Raw genomic sequence first — 15,717 nt, forward strand, 5'->3', positions numbered from 1 at the left:
GAGCCCTGCAAATTGATGCGGAGAAACCTTCAATCCATCTCGTACCACTTTAGCCAAGGATGGCCACGATTCTGCAGCTTAAGATGCCGTGCCCAGAGGGTCCCTTAACGGCTTTTCGATGATTGATTCCTAATCACAGAACTTTACAGTACAGTACTTCTGTGAGAACTCCAAATCCTCTCCCGTCCAGGCTTTGGGACAATGGCCCACTGCTGTTTGGGTCAAATCACCTAGCCTCCATAGCATGCCAAAAACTGGGGGTTTTGGGGTCTTCATGGTCTTTGGGAGCTTTTATGTGCTATTTTCTGTGCTATTTTCTGATTGCATATAGACAACATAGCCGGCCTGGTTGAATTACCCCTGTTTTTTGAACTGGGCTACGTAATCAGAAAACAGCCGAAGACCACCAAGCCCCCAGTTCTATATAAGCCTGCTACGGAGGCTACAAATCACCAATAAATACCACTGTTTGGTTTGGAAATGAAGGAAGTGTTGGCTCAAAAAATGTTGCAATGTCAATCATATTTGCAATGTCTATTCATGTTTTTTCCAATAATTTCATTCAAGAAGAAGAAATAAATAAAAAAAGTACAAGGAAGACAATAAGCTACATAAAAACCAAGACAGCACGTTCAGTCTTGATAAACAAAATATAATGCATGTCTTTTCTATGGTCAAAAACAAAACTACATAGATACTACATAGTGCTGAACCAAGAATAACTAACATAAATTACAATTTACATCTGTACATGTAGTTAAGCAACTACTCATACATATTTTTCTCATGTTGCCTGCACCAGTGCAGAATAATAATAATATTATATTTTGAGTGCTACAAAATGTCTAGAGGGAAGCCTACTATGCTTTTTGAAAAATGAACTTGGTTGCCCTCAGTTTACATTGTCCCATGCTTCATTTGCTACATGGTTGTTCCAAAGAAGGATTTCTTATTGATGAATTCTAACATTGGGTGCGCGGTTCATGGAACTTTCTATGAAGCATGAACCTTGTGGGACCCGAACAGTCCCACTACTGTTCAACTTTCCTCACCTAGAATATAAATGCCTAGACACATGCAGTGACAGTGATATGCATACATACATGTACTGAACATTCGTCCGTCATTATTCCTACATTTCGCATGTGATTGACCATGCCTGTTGCCACTGTGCACATGTTAGCTGCGAGAGATTTGCGACTGCATAATATATTACATTATGTAAACCCAAGCCTACCTGTTTCCAAACTTATCTTTTTTTAGAGTTACTATTGATCAAGATTTCAGAATTATCTACTTGTACACTATGAGTGATGATTTGTAAATTGCCAAAGATTATCATGAAAGTTCATCTGTGTTGGTAGTAATCATAGTAAAACATTGAACTTTATTCCAACACACAAATCTCTGTATAATTTGTGTGTTGGAATAAAGTTCAACGTTTTTACCATAATTGCCAAAAATGTTTACTGTATTATCTATAAACGGTATGCAATTCAGCCCTTGCTTGTGACATAATTATCATAATGATTACAAATAAACCATTCCTTAATTGTACACCTCCACTTCAAAATGTTTTCCCTACATTTGGATGGTCTATGCCCCAGTACTTCTTATTCAGCTTTTATAATGATTCTTATGCTGACAATTTGTCATACCATAACCGCATCTTTCAACACTCTCATCTATTTTTACTACATGTACATGTGCTTGCAATCAAGTCCTCTTACTTCCCAGTGTATCTTCTACTAAAACATAAGCATACAAAAAGATTTGTCAATAGCATACCCGCTTCTTTCAACACTCTCATCTATTTTTACTACATGTACATGTGCTTGCAATCAAGTCCCCTTACTTCCCCGTGTATCCTCTACTAATACATAAGCATACAAAAAGATTTGTAAATAGCATACCCTCACCTATTTTCAATGCTCTCATCTATTTTTACTACATGCAATTGCAATCAAGTCCACTTACTTCCCAGTGTAAACTAATACACAAGCATACATGTGTACAAAAAGATTTGTCAATAGCATACCTGCATCTTTCAACACTCTCATCTATTTTTACTATATGTACTTGCAATCAAGTCCCCTTACTTCCCAATGTATCCTCTACTAATACACAAGCATACAACGAGTGTTGATTCAAATTTGACGACGCACTGTCAATTTTTAGTGAGCATGTAAGTAATTGCCGAGGACATCTACATGTATGTAGGACAAACCATCTGGGGAATACGTCGATGAAGGTTAGACATCCAGGTAATATGATATTTGGGGGACTATACTATTTGTTTTGTATTGTTGGCAGTGCTATGGATGTTCTTTCAGCACCAGGGACAGGCATGGTGCTAGCTGTATAAGTAGTGAGAAAATTTTCCAAAATCATATCCAGTTGCTTGAGTGACTGCTTTTTGACGTATCTGGGGAATTTTTAGGATCAAAGGATGCCACCTTTGTTGTAGGAGTGATGTAACATGTTGAAGATAAGCATGGCCATTAGAAAAAGACTTGCTGCACCTGTGCTTGCCTGTAAGGTACACCTCCAGCGGTGCCGTACCAAAGAACCCTTCAGAAGCCCTGTGTCGCAGCCAAAGCTGGGTACTTTTGTAGACAGATCTGACACCTGAGGCAGTTTTCATCAGGCGCGAGCTAAAGGGACAACACATGTTCCCAGGGGGACAGCAGTACAGGCGGCTGTGTATGGGGTTTAGGGGGCTATATGATTTGTATTGGTTTTTGGCAGTGCTGTGGAACCCCCATGTCACAGCCAAAGCTGGGTACTTTTGTAGACAGATCTGACACCTGAGGCAGTTTTCATCAGGCGCGAGCTAAAGGGACAACACTTGTTCCCAGGGGGACAGCAGTACAGGCGGCTGTGTATGGGGTTTGGGGACTACTAGTATTATCATATCCAGGGGACAGTAGTACAAATGTATGGGTTTGGGGGACTATACTACTAGTATTTGTTTTGTATTGGCTATGGATATTCTTTTCAGCACCAGGGACAGACATAGTGCTAGAGGGATAGGCTTGTGCTTTGGGGTGTTTTGACTTCAATATCCAAGGGATAGCAATACTAGGGTGTGTGTATGGGGTTTTAGGGGACTATATGATTTGTATTGGTTGTTTGCAGTGCTGTGGATGTTCTGTTCAGCACCAAGGACAGGCATTGTGCTCGAGGTGTTGTTGTTGTGTTAAGGCAGTGCTATGGATATTCTTTTCAGCACCAGGGACTTTATAGTGTGAAAGTTTTTGGCTTAATTAATATCCCTGAAACTTTTCCAGTAGCCTGCATGTCAGGTGAGCGACAACAGCCGGGATTCAAACTCCCAACCTCTTGGTCCAGAGGAAGGGTTTCTAACCACTGGACTATGCACATTCTGTTTGACATATTTGAGTAACTTGCTAATGTGCATCTTATATTGTATTGTTCCATGTGCTGTCCTGTGCTGTTCCATGATGTGCTGTCCTGTTCTGTGCTGACCCATGCTATCCTGTGCTGTCACATGTCAACAAATAGGTGAGTAAATGTCTTCTAACTATTATCCCTTGTTCTGCTACACCCATTGTTATATGGGTTGCACAATTGGGGATTAACATGTTGTGGCTTATTGTGAGTAGCACAACAGAATGTTAACAACATGTTAAAAAGGAAATGTGCCTAGTGCTATTTACTAGTATCAGTTTATCTTTGTATGCCGAGGCACTAGAACAAACACTACCATTGTTCCAGTGCTAAAATGTGGTCCAGCTATTATTTCAAGCCTTATTTTTGGCCTATTGCTGCACTTATTTCAGCACTGCCAAAAAGACATTGAAAAATTTATGATCTCATTATTGTCTTTGTTTAAACCTGCATTACACAGTCATGTCACTGCACAATATTATGCACATGATACATACCAGACACAGGGTAGAAGGTACAAGGTAGAAACACACCGGAAGTCTTCAGCGCTAAGTAAAACGTTCTTTTCACAGCACTTGCTTTGTCGATACTATCGAAAGATGTGGCGGCGGTGACAGAGATAGATGGTTTAATAAGAGGCACAATTCCTATCTATCAGTGACATAATTGCCTCGCCCCTCCCACCCAATAAAGCAAACAAAAGCACAAGTCACCGGGGGTTTATCTGGTCTATTAATCCTGGAGATACATGAGACTAATCACACTCAAGTGCCAAGAGTTGACGTCCTCTTGGGTTGCTTTGTACAGAGTTGGAAACAAAGACAATATTAGAAACAAATTGTTTAGAATGCAGTACATGTGATTATAGTCTGCATTTTGAAAAGGTACATCTGCATGTAACAGTTAACAGAAATTTGGTTTGCAAATGTGGGTGTTTATCCAGGTCTGTTATTTAGTTGTTGCTGTTCATTGATGTTTATTGATGTTGAAGTATGTTAGATTTTCATACCATCGCTTTCAGAGGAAAAAGTGGATTTTTTGCTTCTTGCCTTTTTCATTGTTCGAGATGTCAACGAATTGTGCAAAAATATGTATGGTAGTAACTAGTAGTAACTAGTATGGTAGTGACCTTCTATTATTATAACAAATGTTGGTTATGTTCCTATGTCTTTTGGTAGCATGATATGACTGTCAAACAGTCAATACAATAGCAAAAGACTTTGCTTTTGGAAGGTAGTCAAGAAACTCTCGGCTGGACACTGTTTTATTAATACGGCTGGGATTTTGGCAGAGCACAGCTGTCGACAAGTTTGCTTATCTGACACATTTGGCTGCCAAATTTATGCCCTGGCGCTGTATCAATCATTTCTTTATGTACATACCCTTGTGTAGGACAGAACACTCATTGGGCATTGTATATTAATTATTCCTTGTGATATTATGTAATTAATTGATCAAAATGATGCCCTAACAAAAATGATCTATGCAAATTCATGGATTTAAACAGAAGTACGTTAGGTACCTTTCCAGAACATCAGCACAGGCGTAGGGCTGAGGCCTTCATATTGATGGAAAGAGCTATTTCTACTCTTTATTACCTATGCTAGGAGCTTATTGTTGGGCCTCCTAGCAGCCTTTTGTGGAAGTGCAGGGTGTTGTCAGGAAGTTTCGGTGACCGTCTGTCACCTTCCTCAGGGCAATTCTGACTAAATTCTGACTGGTTCACATTGCACTGCAGCACAGGGGTTGCTGCTATAGATGCATTTCCAAACGTACAATATTTACATATTAAACACAAGCATGGCCACAGGGGAGCCTGCACAGGGCACTGTATCTTCAATGCAGTCACAAACATACAGGATTCTAACTACTGTAAGGTGTAAGACCTCAAAGCCTAAAGACACCCCCTCAGTAGGATAGGACAGTCCAGTGACCTGGATATAAAACCGGTCACAACTGGATCACCCTCTATCCTCCAGATGGCAGATGACCTACTTCTAGTTCTACATGTAGATCCTGAGTCTCCAAACATTGGGTGAGAACAGGCATCCCAGGAATGGACATTTAGTGTTACAGTACCTTCTTTGCGAAAGGGAGGGATGCCTCGGCTAAAGCTCAGAAGTTGGAATGAAAGAAGAAAGCTAAATAATGCGCATATGAGGAGACGGAGTCTCAAGAAGAAGTTATCAGAAGCTGGTGAGAGTTGCTATACTGTGTTAGCCTGGTGGCCAGTAGCCTGGAATCCAGCTTTAGTGAGGGCTTGCATGGGAGAGTAGTGATTACAAATTACATTAAATTCTCAGAGCTGATTACGAACAATTATGTGTTATGGCTAACTTACTGATTACAAATTATGATGATTTTGGGCAGCTGTCTATGGATTACGAAGGCTAAAAAGGCTTGATATACGAAAAAGGCAGGCCCTCTTTTAGTCTGTTACACCTTAATTAATCTTGAACCTTGAAGGGGGACATCAAATCTTCATCTTAATCACAAATTCTGCTGTAGACTTTTATCTTGCTCTTAGAATTGCATTCTTATATATTTTTCTAGTATATTTTAACAAGTATCTGTCAGGTGTGAACTTTTCATGAAGACATATAGAATCTATCTTTGACATTTTTGTGGAGACTCATCCCATAGGAAATTCCCCATCTTGATGTGTGTTTTAAAGACAGGCGCAATTTACATCTAAATTCTCTGATCCATCATTCGGCCGCCCTTCTCGGCGACAGGACAGAATTCATTTCGCAATTAGGCCATGTTGATTTGATTGTATGGATGACATCCTCTGGGAACCCCAAAACTGATGCGAGTGTGCGAAAAAAAAAAGTTTTCCAAAAAAGAAGTTCCTTTCATTCTGAAATCTACGTGGTCATGAAGGTTGAACGAAGACACAGAGTAATATTGGTATGGCAAATAATCTACTCTTCAAATTCGTTTCTTTACATTTTCGTGTTTTCCGTTGTTTTTGTTTTCAAACATATTTTTTTGCAACTTACGGTATATATAATTATATTTACTCATTTTGCAACTGTTTAGTATAATTTACAGTGTGGTTGAAAACTTTTTTTTGAAACAGCCGAAAATTGCGCGTGGATGTCATCCATATAATCAAATCAACATGGCCTTATCATGGCTCGCTTTTCATCGAGGATTACTGACAAATTAGCATATCTTTTTCCAAACGTGCGACATCGGTCCCTGCACCTCCGTCGTAAAATGTTGTAACACGTTTTATTTGTGGCGTTGATTACCGATGTTTGGTTATCACGAGTCGCAGAAGTCGCAGACATCAGGGTTATGAAGACAAGTCGGTTCCAGAGGTGAACTGCTCCAGAGTGATAAGATGGAGGAACTTTGTTCGGGGATTAATTCCTAAGTCCTCCCGGAGAAAAATGCATGAAGGGAACGCAATTTGCATACTAATTTGACCATCAGTCATTCGCTTGCCCTTCATTGTGACAAGGTGATATCTTACACCATATGGTCGATCAATTATTCGACTACGAAAATCCTACATAATTGGCTAATTAGCATAGTCTGGCAGACGAAAGCGTGTACGTTGACACTTTCGTAATCCGGGAGAGTTTCGGCGTCAACGTAATCATTCTCTACAGACAAAGTGGTGTAATAAAAAAGAGGTCAGATTTGTTGAAAAGTTGATTTTTACGACTCAGTCGAAGTTGGCAAGGAGACGAGATTGAAGCAGACATAAGTGTAATTCACCCGCTAATTTCAGATCCATCTAGCTCAGTGCCCTTCTCTGCGACATGCTGATATCATGCGCCATATGGCCGCTCAATTATTCTACTTTAAAGATCCCCTTTTCTGGGGGCTAATTGGCTGATTTACATAGTCTATTGGAATTTACAATATTTGCTGTGATGTTTCCACACTGTGGAGAAGTAATCCATCTCTCTTTGGGCCTAGGAAAATAAATGTTGTGTTGCCGGAGGGCTGCATACCCTTTTTCGTAAGGCGTAATCAGGCCTTTTTAGTCTTCGTAATCCGTATACAGACTCCCCAAAAATGAATGTAATTCATAATAGTGCATTAGCCGCAAAGTGTAAAGTCGTAATCAGCCCCGAGACATTAACGTAATTCGTAATCGGCAGCAAAAATTCTGCATAATTCGTAATCACTACCCCCCATGCAGGCCCTCACTTTTTGGGAGGGGGGGTTGACTGCAAGACTGGCAAGATTTTCAATCTGACATCTGAATTGAAAATCCTCTGAAACATTCTTGTGCACATTTTCATGTATACTTGTACCTGATGAACTACATGTAACACAGTTTTCAAGTAAATTTTATCAACCATGACAATCAGATATAACATGATTGTGTTCAGTGCTTTGGAATTTCATCTCTCAATGGCCAGGAACCATACCTAGTGTCAATTAAGATAGCGCGTTTCATGTTAGCGATATGCGGCGTAACACACGCATATTGAGTTATGCTCGAAGATGTAACTTCTCTACCTGTGGCCTTCAATTTCGCTCTGATGAAATAAAGATAGCTAAAAATGACAGGGAGGCAGTAATTGAATGAGATTTCATTTCTGGCTGGTTATACAACCTTCCCGATTCAAATTCAGCAGCGGAGATCGAATTACGAGCGCTTCATTGATGTAATAAAATCCAGCACCACTCCGCCATGTAAATTGCGCCGCCGTCTTTTGAGAGAAATTGGTAAAGTTGTTTGAGTTGGCCCTGGAGGGGCAGTTGCCATGGATACAACAGGAACTGCCAAGAATTCTGTCAAAACAAGTTGTGTCTTCTTCTGGGGTACTTCCAATCACAGGGGTTCAGTCGGGGTGGTTTGATATCACGAGAAAATCGAATAATTCAGTCGTTAGTACACTTTTGAAACTACGTAGCGGAGGAGGATTTGTTACTCTTTCTTAAAGCGATTATTCTCCTCTTATAACTCAATCATCATTCGCTTACTAAGATCAGACGCCTTCTACAGGAACTGTTTTTTCCGACACAGTTTCGATTTACTATACATCTACTAGAGGTTATCTGTATTATTTGTATGTCCTTAGAGTTTTGCATTATCTTAAGATGTGTTGAATTTTGTGGGTTCTTTATTACCTAAAATAAAGAATAAATAGAGAAAGAAAGAAAGAAAGTAGGGGTGGGTATACTGGTTTGGCTGAACTCTTTCATACAAGAACTGAGAAAAAAAATAGCAGAAAAGTCGTGAAAGATGGTGAAGAGTCTTAATGGGATATTTTATTGACTGTATTTTAAGAGCTTATAACTTGGAATTATCTTTGCTTGAGTTGTAGCAGATTCTCCACAATTGATTGTGGTTAGGATTTAGCATTGTTTGGGTTAAAGTTAAATAATAATTCATACCTAGTATAAGTTATAACATTGTTACTTTGAATGAAGAAAAAAGGTTGGACACAAACTTGGCGTACTTCCACCTGAATGTTGTCATGGCCAGCAGTCAGTTACAGGTGAGACGGCTCAACAATGGACAGGTGTGTTGTGCTCTGGTCACACCTGACCACAGTGTTCCCACCTGGGCCAGGTGCAACAACCCACAGGTGACAGGGCTATTGTTCATCTTCAGCCTACTGTGCTGGTGGAGCCGGGTCAAACCACTTGGCCTTAGAAAAGGGGTTTGTTTCACTCCAATTTGCAGACAGAATAGCCCCTTTTTCAAGCCAGGTAAATAATGAACAGTCACATTGATACATTTGTACTACAGAGTAGAGGTGAAGCTTTTTAAAATCTTTTTTATACAGATTTTTGCTAGTTATTATGTAAGAGCTAGCACCCCTACTGCACAATGGATCAGGCCACCATTGCACAACAGAACCATGCATTTTAAAGACAGGCAAAAACCTGGAGGATACAAGTGAACCTGGGTCACCTCTTAGAAATGATTCAGTAGTAAGGTAAAACATTCCTTCTTGCCTTGGGTAGCGTAATATGAGATTGGATAAGTTTCAATATTACCTTCTGTTATATATTAGATGATCTAGATTTTATATTTGGATTTGCTTAATAATATTTTCCAGCAATGGTTATGAAAAATATCCTCTGGGTTCTCAGTTACTGTAATTTTTTACAAAGATGAGATTTGAGTAGTCACTTTCTGACCTTCTGAGACTCGTCTTGCGTTATTTGGGAAATATATTCCCCCAGCAATGGCTCGGTATGTCGGACGATTTGTCACTCGCCCAACATGCGTCAGGGCGCCAGCGGTGGAACAGTAATGTGTCCCCGATGGAACATTAGCAGGCGCGACAGTAATGACTGACAAATTGTGGAGCCCGACGTTCCAGGTCCATTACGTAGTGTACTGTCACTGTCATTTTCGGGTGGAATATCAGGACACTATGTGTCATGTCTACTGCATGGATTGCACATTTTTTTGTCAATTTTATTGTCATATTGTGTGGACAATGTCCAGTACTAGTTCCAGGTCCATTACATAGGACTGTCACTGTCATTTTCGGGTGGAATATCAGGACACATATATGTCATGCGTGGATATTGCACATTATATTGTCATGTTATGTTGACACAGTTATTGTCATATTATGTGGACAATGTCCAGTACTAGTTCCAGGTCCATTACGTAGGACTGTCACTGTCATTCTCGGGTGAAATATCAGGACACTATATGTCATATATACATTGTTGTCATGTTATGTGACTGGACATGTCCAGTACAATTGAAATACCGTCTACAATAGTGTATTGTGTGTTACTATTTTTATATAGCCAGGCAGTATATGATATATATTTACATCAAAGAAAAGGACATTATACAGAACCTTGTTTAGATCAATCTTTCTAGTGCTTATACATAAATTATATAATTATTAAGATCAATCATTCTAGTGTTTTCTGTGTTATTATTTTCAGATAACCAGGAAGTTTAGATCAATATGGCTTTAAATCACTGGTCATTCACTATTATGAAAATATTATTACATTGTTGTTACTTATATATATAATATCTGGTATAAATTTGAATTACTTCAACCATCACAAATATATCCTTCATGTGACAGTTGGTCTTGTATTTTAGGAAAAGATGAAGACACAACAAAAACCTGTTGCGGAACAGTTGTTAGGTGTGCCTAAGTCAGCATGACCTTAACTCTTACTAACATTTCCACCGTCATCGACCAATTGTGAGTGTAGCAGGTGGCATTCATCCAAACCTTCAGACACGTGCTCATTTATGCCTGTACATCATAATGATAACGTCCACTTCAATTTGTCTTTCATAGCAGATTGAGCGACCTTTTGTTCCAATGACCTTGACAGTGCTCGTCATATCTGCAGGTGTTAGGTTTCATATTGGTGACGCTGTCGTAGGGGGAGGGGGGCAAGGCAGCTGAATCAATGAGTAAGGTCTTGTGGAACACTTTGAAATCTTCACTATAATTTTGCAAACTATAACGTTACATGTGGCCAAAATTGGTAGGATATAACGGCTATACAGATACAGGAGCTGGTGTGTTACGCTGAGGGATGGTTGTACCGTCCATACAGATACAGATATACGTTGTAGAAGTTGGTGTGTTATGCTGATGGGAAGGTAATAAAAATATACCAGGATACAGATACAGAAGCTGCCTGGGGTGTTACGCCAAGGGGCTGTTATACTGGCAGATAACACAGATTCAGAATCTTTACATCAGAGTAATACGTAATTGATCACTTTGCCATAAACTTCTTCCCCTGAAATCATGTTTGGTTTATATTAGACGTTTACATCGGAGCCAAAGAGAATATAAGTTGTGATTGAGAAAAAGTCAATAACCGAATCATGTCGGGACGTACATGTACGCCACCGTACGTCCTCGGAGATGAGAGCACGTCAGCAGAACGTACTCCGCCAGTTGGATTTTCCTTAACGTTGCATCAGAATTTTGCCTGTTGCAGACAATATTTGGAAACTGTAGACAGAGTGTTAACCTGATATCTGCGAGTAAATTCAGCTTCTTCTCATTTCTTAGTGATAGTAAACAGGGAAGAACAGAAATGTTTCATGATCAAAGGTTTGTCTAAGTTCGTCAGAAATATAACTTTACCAGTACTGCTTAGGTGTATGAAGTAGGGCTATGCACAATACATTACTGGTTTCATACAGGTGCAGTACGTTCAGCCAACGTCCTCAGAGATGAGTCACGACCCAGATGCCACGTGACGGTGGTAATGGATCGCTCGCGGGTATCTCCAGCTTCGTCCATTTGCGGCGAGGGGCTATCGCCTCATCAAGTCTATTAAGCACGCGGCTCTGACAGTACCAGCTGAGCTTGTGCATTTAGGGCACAGGGAAGATAATGCCACAGGTTTCATCAAATCATCATGTCTAGGTGAACATGTTATAGTAACAGCCAATGTGCCAGATTGGAGGAAGTTTAGTTGAACAGATGTCTTAAGTAATGCAGCAACACTCTAAATATAAGTGTATACTAATGCATTAAAAAAAGCATTTTACAATTTTTAAAAACAATACAAAAGACATTTTTCTGTGTAGGTGTTAAGGAATATGAGGACTGAGGAATATGAGGACTAATATGCTAAAGTTATTTTAACCATTTTGCTTTATTTTTTTTTTAATTGAAACATCCAACAACCAAGAAAATATATTGATATGGCCTAAGACATCAATCACATTAAGGGCAATATTTTCAGGTCCTTTTTCCTTTCTACATCTTAAATGAGAAATTCACTTCAAGATATAATCTGGTGTGTGCCTTGAAGGTCTTACATATCTGATGAGTATAGTACCTGCTGTAAATGTATTTACTTTTGGGCTGTTGCGCTTATTTTATTTTGTAGTCTGGAGGAAAAAGGAGGTTTTGGTGGTGTTTGAAGTTTCTAGCTGAAAGAGTTCTGCGGTACAGTAGAACTACATGTATATATAATGCCAAAAAACATATAGTTACTCAAGCAACTGGATATGATTTCCAAATCAAATTGCTTGAGTAACTGTTTTTTGGTGTATCTTATATTACCTGGATGTCTAACCTTCACTGACGCATGTGTATAGAAAACGTGGTGGTATGATTTTGCAGTACACAACAGGTATCTGTATCTGTATAGCCGGTATAGCCGCCCTTCGGTGTAACACACCAGCTTCTGTATCTGTATAGCCGGTATAACCGACCTTCGGTGTAACACACCAGCTTCTGTATCTGTATAGCCGGTATAACCGACCTTCGGCGCAACACACCAGCTTCACAGGCACGCGGTGCAGTGGCAGCCGGCTACACCGATCGACTTGTTACACCTAAACCTTGAACATCTAACTCTAGACATTGTTTAAAGCTCACTGTGAAAATAAAACCACTGCGAACATTCTGGCATATACAGTATCCTTAACCAGTTTCCAGGTGTGTTAGCTCAGGTGTGTGGAGGCAGGCACCAGGTGTGGAAAGGTGCTGTAATAGGTGGGATGTTGGAGGTAATGCTCAGGAGAGGTGATGATATTAATGCTCCAGTGTCGTGAAGTGATCCTTTCTCATCCACCCACCAGCTGGGTCTAAAATGTTGAAGCGTTCTAGCCAGCCTGAATTTTTTTTCTGTCATCTCAGTTATTTTGAGACGAATCAGCACTTGTCGTGAAGCTGGTGTGTTTTGCCACGTGCCTGAGAAAAGGGTGGTTATACCGGCTATACAGATACAGAAGCTGGTGTGTTACGCCAAAGGGTGGTTATACCGGCTATACAGCTGAGCAAAGAAGAAAAAAAAAAGATTTCCAAATACATGTACGTGTAGTTAGATGTACCATAAGCAATGTATTAAATCCTGGCAATGATGCCTGAATAAAAAGAAAGAATAAATAACATCTGTACGACTTAAATAGCCCTTATCGTTGTGCTCTTTTTTATTTGTGGTTTTTCACCGTCATATTTTGATCAGTTATAATCTGTCAGATAATCTCAATTTCCAAATAGTTACATTTACCATAAGCAATGTATTAAATCCAGACAATGATGCAGAATAAAAAGGAAGAAAAATAACACCTGTATGACTTACAGCCCTTATCGTAGGCTCTTTTTTTACTTATGGTTTTTCACCCTCATATTTTGATCTGTTATAATCTGTCAGATAATCTCAATTTCCAAATAGTTACATTTACCATGTAAGCAACGTATCAAATTGAGTCAAAATTTAGAAAAATAACACCTGTTTCGCTTACAGCCCTTATCGTAGGCTCTTTTTTTATTTGCGGTTTTTCACCGTTATATTTTGATCTGTATCTGTCAGATAATCTCGTGTGAATTATGACCTGTGGTTTTTACACAGGTGTGTGTGATTGCATGGCAGGTGCACAGTCAAAGGCAATAACGTCGCTATCGGTCCCGGGAGAAATAATTTCACTAATGTGACTTTCCCATATACAGCAATCATTTAAACATGAAGTTGTATGGTTTCTTGCATCGCATAGTCTGTTCCGTTATGACTTTTATATTATATATTATAAAAATTGGCGTATGGAATGGTTTTGGAATGTTGTGTTGTCTCAGTCCCATATAAAGTTACAGCAATCATTTTACTCTCCAAGCAGAGGTTTGGGTTTTGGCTTATTTTTGGCGTGTTTTTAGGCTTTTTTATCAGGGTTTCGTTTTTGCCCTGGAATATTTTTTTGATTTGCGTGAAAAAGTAATAAGCCAAAAACCAAACCTCTGCTTGGAAACTAAATATAACTCATATGTCACACTGTTTCTTTCTCATTTCCTGACTTTGCAAGCTGCGTTGCTGAGGAGTTGCATGCGTGTTGCAGGTGTTCCGTTCCTCCTAGGCAGGGATGCAATTTGGTAAAGTGTCATTATGTTGCGGAGGGAGGTTCTCTCGTCTGATGCGCCACCCTCTCTGTGGACCGCGCCGTATGATTAACCACCTGCCTCCCATCCTGTCAGCCGCTGTCTCTGTCAGGGCAGCGCCCGGGAATGAGATCACTCCAGGGCTCGAAATACTGGGTGCATGTGCAGTATTGTGCGCCATACTGCACCCGAATTTGGAACTATGCACCCAACTTTTTTCTGTGGGTGTACATATCAAATGTATAATAGTATACAGGATATTCCTGGCATCTAAGTGTCAGAAAAACAATAGAATCTTTGTTGTAGTAGTTGTTTAAGAAGTTAGCTCCCATTTCAGATGTTTTGTTTTATATGGTGCACCCAAAAATTTTTTTTGTGCACCCAATTTTATAGGTTGGGTGCACCAGTGCACGTATTCCCAAAAATGAATTTCGAGCCCTGTCTCTGTCAGGGCAGCGCCCGAAATTCATTTTTGGGAATAGGTGCACTCAGGTGCACCCAACCTAAAAATTTAGGTGCACAAAAATTTTTTTGGGGGGGTGCACCATATAAAGCAAAACCTTCAAAGGTGGATACTGGATATTTTGGACTGACAGATCTAGAGACAGTGCACAAAGCTTCACAATTCATGTTGTTGTATACACGATATTCCAAATATGTATGGTTTTGAAACAAACCTATATTATATATATATGACAGCTCGAAGCAATATCCAAGCAAGGACGTTCTGTCTTGCCTATTATTTTCAAGGAGGTTACATTTTGTATCTAGTGAAAATTCTTAAAAATCTCAATCTAAAAGTCTTAAAAATTCATCTTAGCTCAATTTCATCCTTAATTTCTTGTCTCTTCTTGTATCAGCCACATTTCGTAAAAAAGGCAGGGGACAAAAATGAAGAAACAAGCAAAAATTCTGTCTTTACTGCGGCACTAGCTTGTCATTAGATCCCCATCAGTCCAGGGCCATCCATACCTGTCACCTCCCTTTCTGGGTCCATTGACTCTATTGGAAATTGTAGGTGTTGATCCCATGTAACCTATTCTTTGGGGTGTCAGCCAATTTTCTACCCGAGGAAACTCATGAGGTCAGCATGTCCCTACAGCCACCTTCAGAAATAAGGTCACTGAAAACAGTAGCCTGGTTACCAGACCTATCATAGCTCCCGAGTCCTATATGCTATTTGCGAAGAGGATGTAGGACTCGGGAGCTATAATAGGTCTGGCAACCAGACTATAAAAACAGTACAACCTGTCAAGTTTGTGTAATATTAAAAAGTAAAAGGTCACTAAAAACAGTACAACTTATGAAAGGTGTCTAATCTTACAGTACCATTTCAGTAATTATCAGTAGCTTGTCCGTACTATCAAGACAGTAACCATCAATGGCTACCAATTTTCCGCTTGAACCACCTGTTTTATAACATTCTAACACCTAAATATTCTAACACCTAAGGGAAGGTCATGGCAGGAGGTATATAATCCTTTAAAACTGCTTAAAA

The 15,717-nt window shown here is 39.7% G+C and overlaps 1 protein-coding gene across 7 annotated transcripts in view; it reads left to right on the forward strand.

The window, feature by feature from the left end:
- Positions 1-15,717, forward strand: part of LOC109480535 (protein CBFA2T1-like) — a 149,775-nt gene that overhangs the window by 78,291 nt on the left and 55,767 nt on the right. Inside the window, exon 1 of one of the 7 annotated variants that reach the window (XM_019782749.1) lies at positions 5,519-5,607. The exons of 5 other annotated variants lie outside the window; for them this stretch is intronic. In XM_019782749.1, coding sequence (XP_019638308.1) covers positions 5,568-5,607 — 40 coding nt within the window. In that variant the 5' untranslated portion in view covers positions 5,519-5,567. Of the gene's footprint in view, positions 1-5,518; positions 5,608-9,205; positions 9,324-15,717 lie in introns of those variants that run through there. One more of the 7 variants, XM_019782752.1, reaches the window with a different exon arrangement.

Source organism: Branchiostoma belcheri, unplaced genomic scaffold (genome assembly GCF_001625305.1).
Source record: "Branchiostoma belcheri isolate BF01 breed outbred unplaced genomic scaffold, Haploidv18h27 scaffold51, whole genome shotgun sequence".
Taxonomy (NCBI): domain Eukaryota; kingdom Metazoa; phylum Chordata; class Leptocardii; order Amphioxiformes; family Branchiostomatidae; genus Branchiostoma; species Branchiostoma belcheri.